At 44.1% G+C, this 20,000-nt stretch overlaps 1 protein-coding gene across 5 annotated transcripts in view; it reads left to right on the forward strand.

Annotated features, from left to right (window-relative positions):
* The window catches only part of LOC128700039 (RNA-binding protein Musashi homolog Rbp6), a 532,325-nt gene that overhangs the window by 469,341 nt on the left and 42,984 nt on the right, over nt 1–20,000 (forward strand). For all 5 annotated transcript variants that reach the window (XM_053792974.2, XM_070098697.1, XM_053792975.2 and 2 more), the window contains one exon: nt 13,875–13,959. In XM_053792974.2, the coding sequence (XP_053648949.2) occupies nt 13,875–13,959 (85 nt within the window). The remainder of the gene's footprint in view (nt 1–13,874; nt 13,960–20,000) is intronic.

Genomic DNA, 20,000 nt, shown 5'->3' on the forward strand with positions numbered 1-20,000 from the left:
GCCGATTCCCACCAAGGCAGGGTGGCCCGAAAAAGAAAAACTTTCACCATCATTCACTCCATCACTGTCTTGCCAGAAGGGTGCTTTACACTACAGTTTTTAAACTGCAACATTAACACCCCTCCTTCAGAGTGCAGGCACTGTACTTCCCATCTCCAGGACTCAAGTCCGGCCTGCCGGTTTCCCTGAATCCCTTCATAAATGTTACTTTGCTCACACTCCAACAGCACGTCAAGTATTAAAAACCATTTGTCTCCATTCACTCCTATCAAACACGCTCACGCATGCCTGCTGGAAGTCCAAGCCCCTCGCACACAAAACCTCCTTTACCCCCTCCCTCCAACCCTTCCTAGGCCGACCCCTACCCCGCCTTCCTTCCACTACAGACTGATACACTCTTGAAGTCATTCTGTTTCGCTCCATTCTCTCTACATGTCCGAACCACCTCAACAACCCTTCCTCAGCCCTCTGGACAACAGTTTTGGTAATCCCGCACCTCCTCCTAACTTCCAAACTACGAATTCTCTGCATTATATTCACACCACACATTGCCCTCAGACATGACATCTCCACTGCCTCCAGCCTTCTCCTCGCTGCAACATTCATCACCCACGCTTCACACCCATATAAGAGCGTTGGTAAAACTATACTCTCATACATTCCCCTCTTTGCCTCCAAGGACAAAGTTCTTTGTCTCCACAGACTCCTAAGTGCACCACTCACTCTTTTTCCCTCATCAATTCTATGATTCACCTCATCTTTCATAGACCCATCCGCTGACACGTCCACTCCCAAATATCTGAATACGTTCACCTCCTCCATACTCTCTCCCTCCAATCTGATATTCAATCTTTCATCACCTAATCTTTTTGTTATCCTCATAACCTTACTCTTTCCTGTATTCACCTTTAATTTTCTTCTTTTGCACACCCTACCAAATTCATCCACCAATCTCTGCAACTTCTCTTCAGAATCTCCCAAGAGCACAGTGTCATCGGCAAAGAGCAGCTGTGACAACTCCCACTTTGTGTGTGATTCTTTATCTTTTAACTCCACGCCTCTTGCCAAGACCCTCGCATTTACTTCTCTTACAACCCCATCTATAAATATATTAAACAACCACGGTGACATCACACATCCTTGTCTAAGGCCTACTTTTACTGGGAAAAAATTTCCCTCTTTCCTACATACTCTAACTTGAGCCTCACTATCCTCGTAAAAACTCTTCACTGCTTTCAGTAACCTACCTCCTACACCATACACTTGCAACATCTGCCACATTGCCCCCCTATCCACCCTGTCATACGCCTTTTCCAAATCCATAAATGCCACAAAGACCTCTTTAGCCTTATCTAAATACTGTTCACTTATATGTTTCACTGTAAACACCTGGTCCACACACCCCCTACCTTTCCTAAAGCCTCCTTGTTCATCTGCTATCCTATTCTCCGTCTTACTCTTAATTCTTTCAATTATAACTCTACCATACACTTTACCAGGTACACTCAACAGACTTATCCCCCTATAATTTTTGCACTCTCTTTTATCCCCTTTGCCTTTATACAAAGGAACTATGCATGCTCTCTGCCAATCCCTAGGTACCTTACCCTCTTCCATACATTTATTAAATAATTGCACCAACCACTCCAAAACTATATCCCCACCTGCTTTTAACATTTCTATCTTTATCCCATCAATCCCGGCTGCCTTACCCCCTTTCATTTTACCTACTGCCTCACGAACTTCCCCCACACTCACAACTGGCTCTTCCTCACTCCTACAAGATGTTATTCCTCCTTGCCCTATACACGAAATCACAGCTTCCCTATCTTCATCAACATTTAACAATTCCTCAAAATATTCCTTCCATCTTCCCAATACCTCTACCTCTCCATTTAATAACTCTCCTCTCCTATTTTTAACTGACAAATCCATTTGTTCTCTAGGCTTTCTTAACTTGTTAATCTCACTCCAAAACTTTTTCTTATTTTCAACAAAATTTGTTGATAACATCTCACCCACTCTCTCATTTGCTCTCTTTTTACATTGCTTCACCACTCTCTTAACTTCTCTCTTTTTCTCCATATACTCTTCCCTCCTTGCATCACTTCTACTTTGTAAAAACTTCTCATATGCTAACTTTTTCTCCCTTACTACTCTCTTTACATCATCATTCCACCAATCGCTCCTCTTCCCTCCTGCACCCACTTTCCTGTAACCACAAACTTCTGCTGAACACTCTAACACTACATTTTTAAACCTACCCCATACCTCTTCGACCCCATTGCCTATGCTCTCATTAGCCCATCTATCCTCCAATAGCTGTTTATATCTTACCCTAACTGCCTCCTCTTTTAGTTTATAAACCTTCACCTCTCTCTTCCCTGATGCTTCTATTCTCCTTGTATCCCATCTACCTTTTACTCTCAGTGTAGCTACAACTAGAAAGTGATCTGATATATCTGTGGCCCCTCTATAAACATGTACATCCTGAAGTCTACTCAACAGTCTTTTATCTACCAATACATAATCCAACAAACTACTGTCATTTCGCCCTACATCATATCGTGTATACTTATTTATCCTCTTTTTCTTAAAATATGTATTACCTATAACTAAACCCCTTTCTATACAAAGTTCAATCAAAGGGCTCCCATTATCATTTACACCTGGCACCCCAAACTTACCTACCACACCCTCTCTAAAAGTTTCTCCTACTTTAGCATTCAAGTCCCCTACCACAATTACTCTCTCACTTGGTTCAAAGGCTCCTATACATTCACTTAACATCTCCCAAAATCTCTCTCTCTCCTCTGCATTCCTCTCTTCTCCAGGTGCATACACGCTTATTATGACCCACTTCTCGCATCCAACCTTTACTTTAATCCACATAATTCTTGAATTTACACATTCATATTCTCTTTTCTCCTTCCATAACTGATCATTTAACATTACTGCTACCCCTTCCTTTGCTCTAACTCTCTCAGATACTCCAGATTTAATCCCATTTATTTCCCCCCACTGAAACTCTCCTACCCCCTTCAGCTTTGTTTCGCTTAGGGCCAGGACATCCAACTTCTTTTCATTCATAACATCAGCAATCATCTGTTTCTTGTCATCCGCACTACATCCACGCACATTTAAGCAACCCAGTTTTATAAAGTTTTTCTATATATATATATATATATATATATATATATATATATATATATATATATATATATATATATATATATATATATATATATATATATATATATATATATATATATATATATATATATATATATATATATATATATATATATATATATATATATATATATATATATATATATATATATATATATATATATATATATATATGGATAGCTAGAGTGTAATAACACTTATTATGTTCTTCTTTTTTAGTTTGTGCCTCTTATTTCCTCTTTATTCACTGTTATTCATCCATTACCTCTTGCTCAATTATTTCCTTTTTTAACTCATTCTTCCTTTTCTTTTCTACATAGTTCTTTCTTTTTTTCTGTCCTCTCCTGTTCTTTCTTGTCCTTTCTTCTAACTCCTGATTTTTCTTATCTTTTATTTTCTCCATCTCTTCTTCCTTCCTTCTTTCCTTCTCTCCCTATTCATTCTTTCTCTCCTTCATTATTTCTCTTCCCCGTCTCTCCTCCGCCTCTCTCTCTCTCTCTTCCCTCCTACGAAAATAACCGAGGGCGGATTAATCACTACAACTGGTAATTAAATCAATCATAACTGCAATAACATCCTACGTAAAATTAAACAATAATACGTAATTATAGCATTCAGGGATGGAGGAGGGAAGGAGGAAGATAGTGAAGGAGAGAAGAGGAGGGAAGGAGAGTGAGGGAAGAAGGAAGATATTGAAGATGGGTGGGAGAGGAATGATGAAGAGAGGGGTGGAGGAGAGAAAAGAGAAATGATGTAAAGGAGGGTAAGGAAAAAGAGGGGTAAATAGGAAGGAGGATAATTTGGGAATTATTTAATTTGGAAAAGAAATAGGGTACAGGGGAAGAAAAGATGACGAACAGAGTGAGAGAGAGAGATGGAGCTAAATATGCAGAGGGTAAGGGGAAAAAAGAAGATGGAAACCATTATGGAAGTCATAATGATGGGAGGAATAAGCAGCAGATAGAGCAGAATAACTTGATTAAAAGGTGCATTAAAGAATGCATGTGGAAAGACAGATGGAGTAAAGAGAGAGGGATGGTTGTGGTAAACAGTTGGGAGGGAAGGTGTAGTGATGGAAGGGGAAGGGAAGGTATGCCACTATGCCTCTCACCATACTGGTAACACCAACCATCCATGTCTGTGTTCACAAGAGTATTTTCATTTTACTAAGTGGAGCGACGCATTCATTTTCATTCTGGCCTACCCTTGTGTTGATCTATAGTGGCGGTAGTGAGAGTGGGAGAGAGAGAGAGGGAGGGTGAGAGAGGGAGAGGGAGAGAGAGAGAGGGAGGGAGAGAGAGAGATTGCTTGGGGTAGCTTTCAACTGAACTGAGGTAGGTAACAGCTCTTACCTTGTAAATAAAGATAGGAACTCTTAATCTAACCTTGTAAAAACCATTGTGTGTAGAGAGAGAGAGAGAGAGAGAGAGAGAGAGAGAGAGAGAGAGAGAGAGAGAGAGAGGATGAAATCTGTAATATAACAAACATAGTTCACAGAACTGCCTCTGCATAGCCGGAGAATTTATATGCAAATTCTCTTACTCCTTGAAAATGACCCCCCAAAAATTATAAGAAAATGCATCCAGTGTCATGAAAATGTCAGTGGTGAGTACTTTGGAAATAAAAAAAATGTATATATAATTATTTCAGAAAAAAAATCCTCATGTGTTTATTTAACGAGCATGTAAACTCACAGTAAGTAATGAGAACACTCGTTAATAAAGGCTTTATTTACGGTAAATTATATAGGAATTCCGCTCTAACAAAATATCGGTGATGTACTTTAAATGAGATGGCAAATGGGGTTTAAATCCTATCTACTACACGATGGTCATTAAGGCTGCTTGTCTCCTGTACACCACCAAGGAGGAGACTTTAATATAGGGATTCAGAAAGAGGGATTAATATAAATTTCCAGTGTATATACACTGGGGATGCACATATATACACATCCCTATGATCGTATGAACTTCCGGTGTATATACACTGGGGGATACACATATATACATATCACTGTGATCGTAACATTGCAAGCTCCTGATGATGTGTTGATTGCATCACGAAAGGCCTGGAGCTATCATTCAATTCCCCCTGTGGCTGTTTTGCATCTTGTATCGCTTGTTTTTGCCGAATAAGGCAAGCGAAAATTTGTGTACGCAATAATTTCGCAAAAATCATTCTGAATCTAACGAAAAAAAAAAATATATTTTATTATGTTTGTTTATTATTAAATTATTGTAAGGTTAGATAAGTTTTCTAAGGTTCTTTTGGTACAAAATTATTAACTTTGTATATATATATATATATATATATATATATATATATATATATATATATATATATATATATATATATATATATATATATATATATATATATATTCGTTAATAAACAACTAGAACGATTATTTTGATAAAAAAGGTGAGTTCAATCAGCTGTTGCCGGCAGCAGCTGTGGCGGACCCTGGTACAATGGACACCTCCTCCCGGTACAATGGACACCCCCTTACGACATTACGAACACACTCCCTCCAGGTACAACGAACACTCTCCTTATTTAAACTGACCGCTTCCCGTGACAACGGACCCCTTCCTAGTAGACTGAATCCTCATCCCGGTATACTGGAACCTCCCGTATAGTGGAGGCTCCCGGTGTAGTGGAGGCTTCCGGTGTAGTGGAGGCTTCCCGTATAGTAGAGGCTCCCTGTACAGTGCTGCCTCCTGGTATAGTGGAGCCTCCCAGTATAGTGGAGGCTCCCGGTACACTGAAGCCTCCTGGTACAGTGGAGCCTCCCGGTACAGTGAAGCCTTCCGGTACAGTGGAGCCTCCCGTTACAGTGGAGCCTCTCGGTACAGTGGAGCCTCTCGGTACAGTGGAGCCTTCCGGTACAGTGGAGCCTCTCGGTACAGTGGAGCCTTCCGGTACAGTGGAGCCTCCCGTTACAGTGGAGCCTCTCGGTACAGTGGAGCCTTCCGGTACAGTGGAGCCTCCCGTTACAGTGGAGCCTCTCGGTACAGTGGAGCCTCTCGGTACAGTGGAGCCTTCCGGTACAGTGGAGCCTCTCGGTACAGTGGAGCCTTCCGGTACAGTGGAGCCTCCCGTTACAGTGGAGCCTCTCGGTACAGTGGAGCCTTCCGGTACAGTGGAGCCTCCCGTTACAGTGGAGCCTCTCGGTACAGTGGAGCCTCCCGTTACAGTGGAGCCTCTCGGTACAGTGGAGCCTCTCGGTACAGTGGAGCCTTCCGGTACAGTGGAGCCTCTCGGTACAGTGGAGCCTTCCGGTACAGTGGAGCCTCCCGTTACAGTGGAGCCTCTCGGTACAGTGGAGCCTTCCGGTACAGTGGAGCCTCCCGTTACAGTGGAGCCTCTCGGTACAGTGGAGCCTCCCGTTACAGTGGAGCCTCTCGGTACAGTGGAGCCTTCCGGTACAGTGGAGCCTCCCGGTATCAGTCCCCACTTCCACGATAATCAGTCTGTTCCGGCGTCAAGCAGGAACGAAGAAAACCTGCGGAAGCCGCACGTCAAGTTTCGTGTAGTGTCAGACATTTAGTGTTTTACCGGGTTGAGTTCTAGTTCCTGGGCCTCTTTAAGGTTGTTGATATACACCTCCTCGAGGCTTTTGAGGATGTAGAGCCGTTGTTTCTCCGCCTCTTGTGGGTACTGTACAACAGCTCCTGGGCCCCTTGAGAGTGTTGACCTACAGCGCCTGGTCCTTTTCAGGATTTTTAAGCTGCAGGAAGTGTGGATAATGTTGGTGGTGAAAAAAAGTTTTTCTTGATATTGTTGACCTCCAGTCCCAGGCCCCTCTTGGGAGGATTAAATTATAAGTCTTACATATTTTGAAGAAGTTGAGCTGCAGCTCTTGTGCTCATTCAGAGTTTTAAGGGGATGAGTGGACTGGAATAATGGCCTGACGTTACCGGAACAATTCACAATTAGATCAGAGTCTGGACAGAAAAGTTCCGACGATGTTTCGGTCCTTCCTGGACCATTGTTAAGTCTATCAGTATATAAGAGAAGTGATGAGTGGAGAGCAAAGGCAGGGAGGGAGAGTGAAGGGTGGAAAAAACAAGGGAGGAAAGGAGAGAGAGTTAATGAAGGGAGAATAAAGAGAATGAGGGAGAGTGAAGGTAGGAAGAGACAAGGGAGGAAAGGAGAGAGAATTAATAAAGGGAGAATAAAGAGAATGAGGGAGAGTGAAGGTAGGAAGATACAAGGGAGGAAAGGAGGGAGAATTAATGAAGCGAGAATAAAGAGAATGAGGGAGAGTGAAGGTAGGAAGAGACAAAGGAGGAAAGGAGAGAGAATTAATGAAGGGAGAATAATGAGAATGAGGGAGAGTGAAGGTAGGAAGATGCAAGGGAGGAAAGCAGAGAGAATTAATGAAGGGAGAATAAAGAGAATAAGGGAGCGTGAAGATAGGAAAAGACAAGGGAGGAGAGGAGAGAGAATTAGTGAAGGGGAAAAATAGAGTGAGGTATCGTGAAGGGAGGAAGAGAGGGTTAATGTGGGGAATAGAGGGCAAAGAGAGAAGGGAATGAGGGGAGGCTAAGACAGATGTGTCAGTCATCCATCACACCAAAACTGGATCATAGCCAAGGCTACGTATTATCGAGAAGGAGTAACTCCTTCCTTCATCTGATTTCCTCCATCTACCTCTCCACACTCCTTTCACATCCTGGCATTCTTTCCCCAGCTTTTCATACTCCTCTCCCTTCCCTCTCTCCCTTTCCTCCCTCCCATTCTTCTTCCTTCCCTCCCTCCCTTTCCTCCCTCCTTTCCTCCTTCCTTCCCTCACTCTGCACACCAGCTGAATGATCGGCCTTCCTAAGGAAACGTTTTAATTAAGGCACAACCAGACAATTTACGGAGAGAAGAGAGAGGAGAGAAGAGAGAGAGGGAAGAGAGAGAGAGAGAGAGAGAGAGAGAGAGAGAGAGAGAAAGAGAGAGAGAGAAAGAGAGAGAGAGAGAGAGAGAGAGAGAGAGAGAGAGAGAGAGAGAGAGAGAGAGAGAGAGAGAGAGAGAGAGAGAGAGAGAGAGAAAGAGAGAGAGAGAGAGAGAGAAAGAGAGAGAGAGAGAGAGAGAGAGAGAGAGAGAGAGAGAAAAGGAAGAGATTGTGTGTGTATGTGTGTGTGTGCGTGTGTGTGTGTGTGTGTGTGTGTGTGTGTACTCACCTAGTTGAGGTTGCGGGGTCGAGTCCGAGCTCCTGGCCCCGCCTCTTCACTGATCGCTACTAGGTCACTCTCCTGAGCCGTGAGCTTTATCGTACCTCTGCTTAAAGCTATGTATGGATCCTGCCTCCACTACATCGCTTCCCAAACTATTCCACTTACTGACTACTCTGTGGCTGAAGAAATACTTCCTAACATCCCTGTGATTCATCTGCGTCTTCAACTTCCAACTGTGTCCCCTTGTTACTGTGTCCAATCTCTGGAACATCCTGTCTTTGTCCACCTTGTCAATTCCTCTCAGTATTTTGTATTTCGTTATCATGTCCCCCTATCTCTCCTGTCCTCCAGTGTCGTCAGGTTGATTTCCCTTAACCTCTCCTCGTAGGACATACCTCTTAGCTCTGGGACTAGTCTTGTTGCAAACCTTTGCACTTTCTCTAGTTTCTTTACGTGCTTGGCTAGGTGTGGGTTCCAAACTGGTGCCGCATACTCCAATATGGGCCTAACGTACACGGTGCACAGGGTCCTGAATGATTCCTTATTAAGATGTCGGAATGCTGTTCTGAGGTTTGCTAGGCGCCCATATGCTGCAGCAGTTATTTGGTTGATGTGCGCTTCACGAGATGTGCCTGGTGTTATACTCACCCCTTGAGTGAGGTTTGTAGTCTTTGGCCCCTAGACTGTACTCCGTCTGCGGTCTTCTTTGCCCTTCCCCAATCTTCATGACTTTGCACTTGGTGGGATTGAACTCCAGGAGCCAATTGCTGGACCAGGTCTGCAGCCTGTCCAGATCCCTTTGTAGTTCTGCCTGGTCTTCGATCGAGTGAATTCTTCTCATCAACTTCACGTCATCTGCAAACAGGGACACCTCAGAGTCCATTCCTTCCGTCATGTCGTTCACAAATACCAGAAACAGCAATGGTCCTAGGACTGACCCCTGTGGGACCCCGCTGGTCACAGGTGCCTACTCTGACACCTCGTCACGTACCATGACTCGCTGCTGTCTTCCTGACAAGTATTCCCTGATCCATTGTAGTGCCTTCCCTGTTATCCCTGCTTGGTCCTCCAGTTTTTGCACCAATCTCTTGTGTGGAACTGCGTCAAACGCCTTCTTGCAGTCCAAGAATATGCAATCCACCCACCCCTCTCTCTCTTGTCTTACTGCTGTCACCTTGTCATAGAACTCCAGTAGGTTTGTGACACAGGATTTCCCGTCCCTGAAACCATGTTGGCTGCTGTTGATGAGATCGTTCCTTTCTAGGTGTTCCACCACTCTTCTCCTGATAATCTTCTCCATGATTTTGCATACTATACATGTCAGTGACACTGGTCTGTAGTTTAATGCTTCATGTCTGTCTCCTTTTTAAAAGATTGGGACTACATTTGCTGTCTTCCATGCCTCAGGCAATCTCCCTGTTTCGATAGATGTATTGAATATTGTTGTTAGGGGTACACATAGCGCCTCTGCTCCCTCTCTCAATACCCATGGGGAGATGTTATCTGGCCCCATTGCCTTTGAGGTATCTAGCTCAAAGGTATCTTCTTCCTCGGTTGTGTGCACTGTGTCCAGCACATGGTGGTGTGCCCCACCTCTCCGTCTTTCTGGAGCCCCTTCTGTCTCCTCTGTGAACACTTCTTTGAATCTCTTGTTGAGTTCCTCATATACTTCACGGTCATTTCTTGTTGTCTCTCCTCCTTCCTTCCTTAGCCTGATTACCTGGTCCTTGACTGTTGTTTTCCTCCTGATGTGGCTGTACAACAGTTTCGGGTCAGATTTGGCTTTCGCTGCTATGTCATTTTCATATTGTCTTTGGACCTCCCTTCTTATCTGTGCATATTCGTTTCTGGCTCTACGACTGCTCTCCTTATTCTCCTGGGTCATTTGCCTTCTATATTTCTTCCATTCCCTAGCACACTTGGTTTTTGCCTCCCTGCACCTTTGGGTAAACCATGGGCTCATCCTGGCTTTTTCATTATTCCTGTTACCCTTGGGTACAAACCTCTCCTCAGCCTCCTTACATTTTGTTGCTACATATTCCATCATCTCATTAACTGGCTTCCCTGCCAGTTCTCTGTCCCACTGGACCCCGTTCAGGAAGTTCCTCATTCCTGTGTAGTCCCCTTTCTTGTAGTTTGGCTTCATTCGTCCTGGCCTTCCTGCTTCTCCCTCCACTTGTAGCTCTGCTGTGTGTGTGTGTGTGTGTGTGTGTGTGTGTGTGTGTGTGTGTGTGTGTGTGTGTGTGTGTGTGTGTGTGTGTGTGTGTGTGTGTGTGTGTGTGTGTTGGTGTGTCCGTGTCCGTGTCCTTGTCTCTTTGTCAGCTAGCGACAAAAGTCTATCCATAACTTTTTCGCGGAGCTGACAACCACGGTCAGCACTTAGTGAGTTGTCAATTTTATCACCGCTAAGATGACTCCAAATATCGTTGATTGGATGCCCCTTCCCTTTACCCCTAGTGGTTCAGCAAAGGGAGTGAGGGAGAACAGGGGAAGATAGGGTGGGGGATAATGGATGGGGGGGAGGGATTTGGGTTACAGGAGGATACAGGGGAGAGGGGGATTGGCAATGGTGATGATCTCAGTGATACAGTTCTCTCTCTCTCTCTCTCTCTCTCTCTCTCTCTCTCTCTCTCTCTCTCTCTCTCTCTCTCTCTCTCTCTCGTGTCAGTAGTGTCATGTCTCTGTCTTCAACTCTCAGTTTGTGTCTTTCTTCTTCTTCCTCATTCTGCCTTTGTCTTCAAGACTTTCAGTGTTGTTCTGAGAATCTCTCAGTTTTTGTACTGGGGATCTATTGTCTTTTTACAAGTCTATTGTTTCTCTACAACTCTCGTTTTTTTTGTCATAAAGAACTTTGTCTTGTGTCAGCCAAGTGGTTAGTGCCCTTTTGGGAAGGAACGATGATCATATATATATATATATATATATATATATATATATATATATATATATATATATATATATATATATATATATATATATATATATATATATATATATGCATATATTACATATATATATATATTATATACATATATTTGTGCGTGTGTGTGTGTGTGTGTATGTGTGTGTGTGTGTGTGTGTGTGTGTGTGTGTGTGTGTGTGTGTGTGTGTGTGTGTGTGTGTGTGTGTGCGTGTGTGTGTGTGTGCGTGTGTGTGTATACAGATGTTTCACATAATGACAGATGTCTCTAGAGGCACCTTAGTAACAGGTGTTTCCACGAGATTCATAGTACAGGTGTCTGGCCTGAGGGAGCATAATAGGTGACAGTGTCTTCCTGAGGGAGCATAATAGGTGACAGTGTCTTCCTGAGGGAGCATAATAGGTAACAGTGTCTTCCTGAGGGAGTATAATAGGTAACAGTGTCTTCCTGAGGGAGCATAATAGGTGACAGTGTCTTCCTGAGGGAGCATAATAGGTAACAGTGTCTTCCTGAGGGAGCATAATAGGTGACAGTGTCTTCCTAAGCTAGTATAATAGGTAACAGTGTCTTCCTGAGGGAGTATAATAGGTAACAGTGTCTTCCTGAGGGAGCATAATAGGTAACAGTGTCTTCCTGAGGGAGCATAATAGGTGACAGTGTCTTCCTAAGCTAGTATAATAGGTAACAGTGTCTTCCTGAGGGAGCATAATAGGTAACAGTGTCTTCCTGAGGGAGCATAATAGGTGACAGTGTCTTCCTAAGCTAGTATAATAGGTAACAGTGTCTTCCTGAGGGAGTATAATAGGTAACAGTGTCTTCCTGAGGGAGCATAATAGGTAACAGTGTCTTCCTGAAGGAGCATAATAGGTGACAATGTCTTCCTGAGGGAGCATAATAGGTGACAGTGTCTTCCTGAGGGAGCATAATAGGTAACAGTGTCTCCTTGAGGGAGTATAATAGGTAACAGTGTCTTCCTGAGGGAGCATAATAGGTGACAGTGTCTTCCTGAGGGAGCATAATATGTAACAGTGTCTCCTTGAGGGAGTATAATAGGTAACAGTGTCTTCCTGAGGGAGCATAATAGGTGACAGTGTCTTCCTGAGGGAGTATAATAGGTGACAGTGTCTTCCTGAGGGAGTATAATAGGTGACAGTGTCTTCCTGAGGGAGCATAATAGGTAACAGTGTCTTCCTGAGGGAGCATAATAGGTAACAGTGTCTCCTTGAGGGAGTATAATAGGTAACAGTGTCTTCCTGAGGGAGCATAATAGGTAACAGTGTCTTCCTGAGGGAGTATAATAGGTGACAGTGTCTTCCTGAGGGAGCATAATAGGTAACAGTGTCTTCCTGAGGGAGTATAATAGGTGACAGTGTCTTCCTGAGGGAGCATAATAGGTAACAGTGTCTTCCTGAGGGAGCATAATAGGTAACAGTGTCTTCCTGAGGGAGCATAATAGGTAACAGTGTCTCCTTGAGGGAGTATAATAGGTAACAGTGTCTTCCTGAGGGAGCATAATAGGTGACAGTGTCTTCCTGAGGGAGCATAATAGGTAACAGTGTCTTCCTGAGGGAGCATAATAGGTAAAGTGTCTTCCTGAGGGAGCATAATAGGTGACAGTGTCTCCTTGAGGGAGTATAATAGGTAACAGTGTCTTCCTGAGGGAGCATAATAGGTAACAGTGTCTTTCTGAGGGAGCATAATAGGTGACAGTGTCTTCCTGAGGGAGTATAATAGGTGAGAGTGTCTTCCTGAGGGAGCATAATAGGTAACAGTGTCTCCTTGAGGGAGTATAATAGGTAGCAGTGTCTTCCTGAGGGAGCGTAATAGGTGACAATTTCTTCGTGAGGGAGCATAATAGGTGACAGTGTCTCCTTGAAGGAGTATAATAGGTGGCAGTGTCTTCCTGAGGGAGTATAATAGGTGGCAGTGTCTTCCTGAGGGAGTATAATAGGTGGCAGTGTCTTCCTGAGGGAGTATAATAGGTGGCAGTGTCTTCCTGAGGGGGTATAATAACTGGCAGTGTCTTCCTGAGGGAATATAATAAGTGGCAGTGTCTTCCTGAAGGAGTATAATAGGTGGCAGTGTCTTCCTGAGGGAGTATAATAGGTGGCAGTGTCTTCCTGAGGGAGTATAATTTGCTGGCAGTGTCTTCCTGAGGGAATATAATAAGTGGCAGTGTCTTCCTGAGGGAGTATAATAGGTGGCAGTGTCTTCCTGAGGGAGTATAATAGGTGGCAGTGTCTTCCTGAGGGAGTATAATAGGTGGCAGTGTCTTCCTGGGGGGGTATAATAGCTGGCAGTGTCTTCCTGAGGGAATATAATAAGTGGCAGTGTCTTCCTGAAGGAGTATAATAGGTGGCAGTGACTTCCTGAGGGAGTATAATAGGTGGCAGTGTCTTCCTGAGGGAATATAATAAGTGGCAGTGTCTTCCTGAGGGAATATAATAGGTGGCAGTGACTTCCTGAGGGAGTATAATAGGTGGCAGTGACTTCCTGAGGGAGTATAATAGGTGGCAGTGTCTTCCTGAGGGAGGTTAAGACTAGGGACTGCCTCAGAGCGAATAATTAAAATGTTTTGATGGTATTCCCGCAGGTGGAGTGCAAAAAGGCGCAGCCCAAGGAAGTGATGCTGCCGACTAGTGTTGGACGCGGGAGGGGTGGCGGCCGTGGAGGCTACGGTGAGTTAGTGATGGTCTCCCCTGTGCCGCCCCTCGCCACCTACCGCTACGCTCCGTATTCCCTACCCGCCGCTGCCGCCGCCGCCGCCGCCGCCGCCTCCAGTCAAATGCCGCTCACTAGCCTGCCGCAGGTGACTCATGCGTCTCTCGGTGGCTTGGCTTCCGTGGGGGCGGCGGCGGCAGCAGCAGCGGCGGCGAGCGGGATGGTGTCAGGTCACCTGGCCACCGGCCTACCTGGCTACGGTGCGGTGTACGGGCTGGACGCGGGCGTGGGCGCCAACGCCATGGACATGAGCGGCTGCAAGCGTCTAGCTTTCACCACGCAACCAGCGGCCACCACCACTACTAACTCTCTTGGCTACTCCGTGTCTAACCTGCTGGGCATGCAAGGCCTCACCGTTCCCACCTACCCCATCCCCGTGGGCCTGTGAACGCCCACGCCCACGTCCCCCAGCTCCTGGGCCCCGGGGCGCGGCGGACTTTGGGAGTAGAGGCACCAGCAGCAGCAGCAGCAGCAGCAGCATCAGCAGCAGCCGGCGCTGGCCAAGGGGCTCCCCAGCAATAATGTTGACCGGCGGGTGACGGACGAGCTGGCCGGTGGCCGGCCAAACCGGGCTCCGGCCTGGCCGACCCCAGGTTGGCCGGCCACGGCCAGGCCGACTCACTTCCTCTAGCGTTTAGCCTACCATAGTTGCCCAGTCAAGCTTGCGTGCGACACAAACTTTACTTGGCTGGTGGCGCGCGTGCCCAGGTGAGCCCCGCGGGGCAGGCCCAGGTGAGCCCCGCGGGGCAGGCTCATGGGCTCTTATGACCATTACTATGACACTCAGGCGGGGCTCATACAGTTAACATTCTCACTTTGTCTAGGTGTCACCTCTGGAGGGGTCGGCGTCCACCTCCCCTCGTCTTATGGAGGGGTCGGCGTCCACCTCCCCTCGTCTTATGGAGGGGTCGGCGTCCACCTCCCCTCGTCTTATGGAGGGGTCGGCGTCCACCTCCCCTCGACTTATGGGAGGGACTCGGAGGCGACCTTCCCTTAAGTAGGAGGTCAACGACCTCTCCTTGATCTATAAGAGGATGGGTAGCGATCTTCCCTTATTTTGTAAAGCGGACTTTTGCCGACTTCCCGTGTTCTTGAAGGGAGGTCGACGAGTCCCCCCTCCATGACTTGTAGTGGGGTCAGTGGTGTGACATCTCACTAGCACTACCTGACAGGCCAAAGATTACACCAAATAAACTGTAGGTAATGCCTCCCTTCCCTCCCGAGGCCACAGCAATGTATGCCTCCCTCCTTCTCCCTGAGGCTACAGCCGTGAACTCAAAGCTTATGTTACCCTAGTGTTGCCTAGTGTTACCTTAGTGTTACCCTAGTGTTGTATACATCACTATCTTATTTTCTAGTCACCGCTTATCACATTTATTTTCCTTTGCTAGTCTTGAGAATTAACACGTTGAGTATTGAGTAGTTTCAAGTACTAACCAAGTAAAGTTTGCATTGCACGAGAGTTGGTATCCTGGAGAGGAATCTGCGTACAGCATCCACCTTGCTCGGGATGGCCTCTACCCATTTTGACCCTTGGATAAGAAGGGCGTTAGGGCGAAGGTTCTCCCGACGCGTTTATACAAGGGGCTTGCAATGATTCCGGGCAGGTTAACGCGTACCTTACATGGGCAGGATAGATGTTTCTAATTTACATTTGTTCTGAACGGTCGTTGCTATGTGGTCCTATTGCCCATCTGGGTGAGGATATGTTAGGGCTTTCTCTGTATTAGTTTATGCAAGTACGTAATGACCACATATATTATTCAGATGATTTCCAGATATTAAAATTTACTTCTTTCCAATGTCTATGCAAATTAAAAAGATTCAATATTCACTTCAGTGTAAAAGCTTAAATGTCTTGTCTTCCCTTTGTTGTCAAGTTCAGTGGTGAAGTTTTTGTGAAGTACGTCTTTAAGTGATAAGTACATCTTTAAGTGATAAGTACATCTTTAAGTGATAAGCAATATTGATGCTATATGAGTGAAAAACTCTTGTATTGTTGTGTATAGGGTATAGTTCTGTTCTCTTCTGTCTCAAGCGTGGTACTCTGCTTACAACATGTTGACCCTCCCTGTGGCACCCTTGGCACCCGTTACTCTCTCCATGTTCATCACTTGTTATGGCACTCTGCTGGCGTCTGGCACTGTGGTTATATATGGCACTGCTGTGGTTAATGACACTTGCTGTGACGTCTGGCACGAAGGTGGCTTAAAGGATTATTTTAACTTATAAAAAATATGGTGTATACAATGCTGGAGTGACACTGTACTGTAGTGTCATATTGCAGAGTGCTGTGCAGCTTTGTGGAGTATGGCACTGGGGAGCCATATGGCACTGTGATTGCGTATGACATCTTGGTTGCGTGTTGCACTCTGATAGCATATGTACTCTCGCGTATGACACTCTAACGTAGCGTTTTACACTCTCGGCGGAATCTCGACGTGTGGTTAGTCGTCAAGTGGCACCATGCCAATATGCAGCGCCATCTAGACGTCTAGTGCCGTATCGACGCGTATCACAGTGTCGACGCTGGCTCAGTGTCGACTTTTGGCACTCTAGACTCGAGTGACGGGTGGCCCAGTGCCCTCAAGGCGAGATGGCACTCATATAAAGGAAAGCAGTGGCACTCCCCACGCGGACTCGTCCACCCATGTACCCATCCTGTGTACGTGTCTGCATGGACCGTGCCTCTTGCGTGAATAACACTATTGCATAATACCACGCACTTACACGGGCCATGGTATTTGTTTCTACCATGGTACTAAAAAAAGTATAAGTCATGTAAATATAAGTGGACCAAGTTACTTACGTAGGCCATATAAAAAAATATAGGCCACGTACTTAAAGAGGCCACAGTACTTAAGTAGCCACTTAATGTTCTGCATAAAAAGGTTTGGATACCAGTATAGGAGAGTCGTATAATTTAAAAAAAAAAAAACTTGGCGTAAACTTAACCCCTTACATGGTCGGCGTATGGCAGCTGGAACGCTAGTTTGGTCCCCACGCACCAGCTACGAGCATCGACCACCATAGGTGTTAATGTTGATGATATAGTCTACAGCTGTGTTGCTGATGTTTATTTTCTGTACGCTCACATTGTCTTCTATATGTTGTTGTTTTTTTTTATTTCTGTAACATTTCTTTTGTGTTGCGCTTTTCTAAACCCGTGCCCCCTTCTCCATAGTTATAACACAGACTATAGATAGTTACACAGTAGATTAGCGCTATATATATATATATATATATATATATATATATATATATATATATATATATATATATATATATATATATATATATATATATATATATATATATATATATATATATATATATATATATATATATATATATATATATATAATATATATATATCTACTTAAACTTGTGGTACCTTACCTTTTTTTTACGTTTTTCGTCTCAGTTTAAAGCCTATTTTTATCCCTTGAGATATGGTAGATTTTAGCAGAGCACAACAGATGCTCTCCACAACACCTGAGATATTACCCTCGAGAATTATCTAGCTAGAAGTAATAATATATTGCAAGTGTCCTTTGAATCGTATAAAGATTTTTATCGTAGTTTTAATATGAATTTGAGTATTATAAAAGGTAGAATTTGTTTATCAAATGCCCAAGGCTTCATCTCAGAGAAGAGCAAAAGAATCAGTACATTGTTTGTGGCGTTTTAACTTGACAACAGATTAGTATCTCATTGATGTTTTATCAGGGACAACCACTCAGGCACTTAATTTATGTATTTAGCACACTTTCCAGCGTATTTATACTTTATCCTGTTCATTAATGCAGCAAATTCACAATAGACGCCCTTAAATATGAAACAGATAACAGAGCAATAAGAAGAACTAAGATATTTTGATTTGACTCACGAAATTGTAATAACACTATTGTAAACATACCACGGTACTGGTGGGGTTAGAACCCATGGCAAGTGAGTCGTAGAACTTAAGAACAGTGCGTAACCCACTGAGCCAGGTAGCTACGATAATATTAATCCAGTTAGGTATATTTATTCGTCATAGGGAAGCTAGCATGGGCCACCACTGTGACCACAAATTCAAGTTTTTACAGATGAAACCTGCATTTATGGTCACAGTGGTGGCCCATACTAACTTCCCTATAATGCATAAATATATCTAGCTGGATAAATCTTATTGTACCCAGCTCGCCCAATGGGTTACGCACTGTCCTTAAGTTCCACGACTCACTTTCCATGGGTTCTAACCCCACAAGCACCATAGTATGTCTTAATTTCTTAGATACGCTATCAAATATTCCCTACATTCATAGATGCAATATAATGTATTCGCACATTCTTTCACTTTTCTGGCGAGCGAGGCAATCCTAATGTAACCACGCGATCAAACTCTCTGAAATCAAACCAAATAGCATCCGAATCCAAAGAATTTTTTTAAGCACAGGAGTAAAACTGCCGCATAACGTCTATGCAATGACGGGGTTTGTGTTAATCTGAGAGAGTATAGCTTACCGGCTAACTGGTGGGGGAAGGGGGGTTGAAGCTCCTAAAATAAGTTAAAATTAAACCATTTTAACATGATCAAACACCCCTTTGCCAGTCAAAAAAACAAGTGTAGATTAAGAGTTCATGGCCTTTAAGTTGGAGTAGGTTCGGCAAAGGGGTCACTTACGTGCACATTATCATTGCTAGATCAAATATTTTATACTTTTATACAAACTAGGAAATAAACAGACTTAGGGGAGCGTAGAGGCATCAATTCAAGCTTCTTTTCCGGTAGGTAAACAGTGATAGCAGCTAGCCAGTACAGCAGGGCACATTGCTGTCAGTGCCAGCTACTTGGTCACTATAACTAGAGGTCAGTAACCAAATACAGTGGTAGCAACCAGTAATACAATGGCTGCAGCCAATAATTCTATGGTAGAAACCTTAACAGTAGCAAATAATTGCAAAAAAAAATAAATGGTAGCAACCAATCAGTGTACAGTAGCAGCAAATCAGTCTGTGGTAGAGACTTAATCAGTAGAGAACTAATCAGTACGAAATATGATCCTTAAAAGAAGAAATATATATATATATATATTTTTATTTTTCCGGTAGAGCATTGGTTTCGGGATTCACAAAAAGTAGGTAATAAATACACACACACACACACATACACAACACACACACATACACACATACACATACACACAAAACACACACACACACATACACACACACACATTCACACATAAACATACACACAACATGCACACATACACACACAAACACATAACACACACACACAAACATGCACACAACATACACACATACACACACAAACACATACACACACACACACACACACACACACACACACACACACACACACACACACACACACACACACACACACACACACACACACACACACACAGAGGGTGGGCAAGGAAGATGTAGGGTTGGGATAGAGGGGAAGGGTGGGTGGGGGTCAAACTGTTTTAAATATATTTCTAAAACTTTCCCCTCTCTCTCTCTCCCCTCTCTCTCTTCTCAGTCTCACTAAAGTGACTTTAAAAACACACTCGATGGAATAAATTTAGCTGTAAGCACCTAGAAAATAAAAAAAAATCTATATAACGTGACTAGAACAATTTATAACTAACCCACGACTTGGAAACAGAAACTAGATAACGTTTCGGCCCGTCCTGAACCGTTTTCAAAACCTGATGATGGTCCAGAGTGGAGAGGTTTTTATTTTCACTGCGAAGTGGGTTTCAAGAACACTAAATTTCAGGGTCCTAAAGTCGTAATTGATGTCAAGGGGAATCACTGACCTGATTCTCGTTGTTGATTCAGAGTGCTTATAGGTTGAGAACCATCCGTTGAGTCGTTACTAGTGTCGCTTGTTTGGTGGGTGGGGGGTGAGAGTGAGGGGAAGGAGGGACGGAGGGAGGGGATCATGACGAGAGATAACAAAATATCTAATCTCGCTCCGTAAACCAACTGTTGTTATCGG

This window comes from Cherax quadricarinatus, chromosome 64, assembly GCF_038502225.1.
Source record: "Cherax quadricarinatus isolate ZL_2023a chromosome 64, ASM3850222v1, whole genome shotgun sequence".
In the NCBI taxonomy this organism is placed as follows: domain Eukaryota; kingdom Metazoa; phylum Arthropoda; class Malacostraca; order Decapoda; family Parastacidae; genus Cherax; species Cherax quadricarinatus.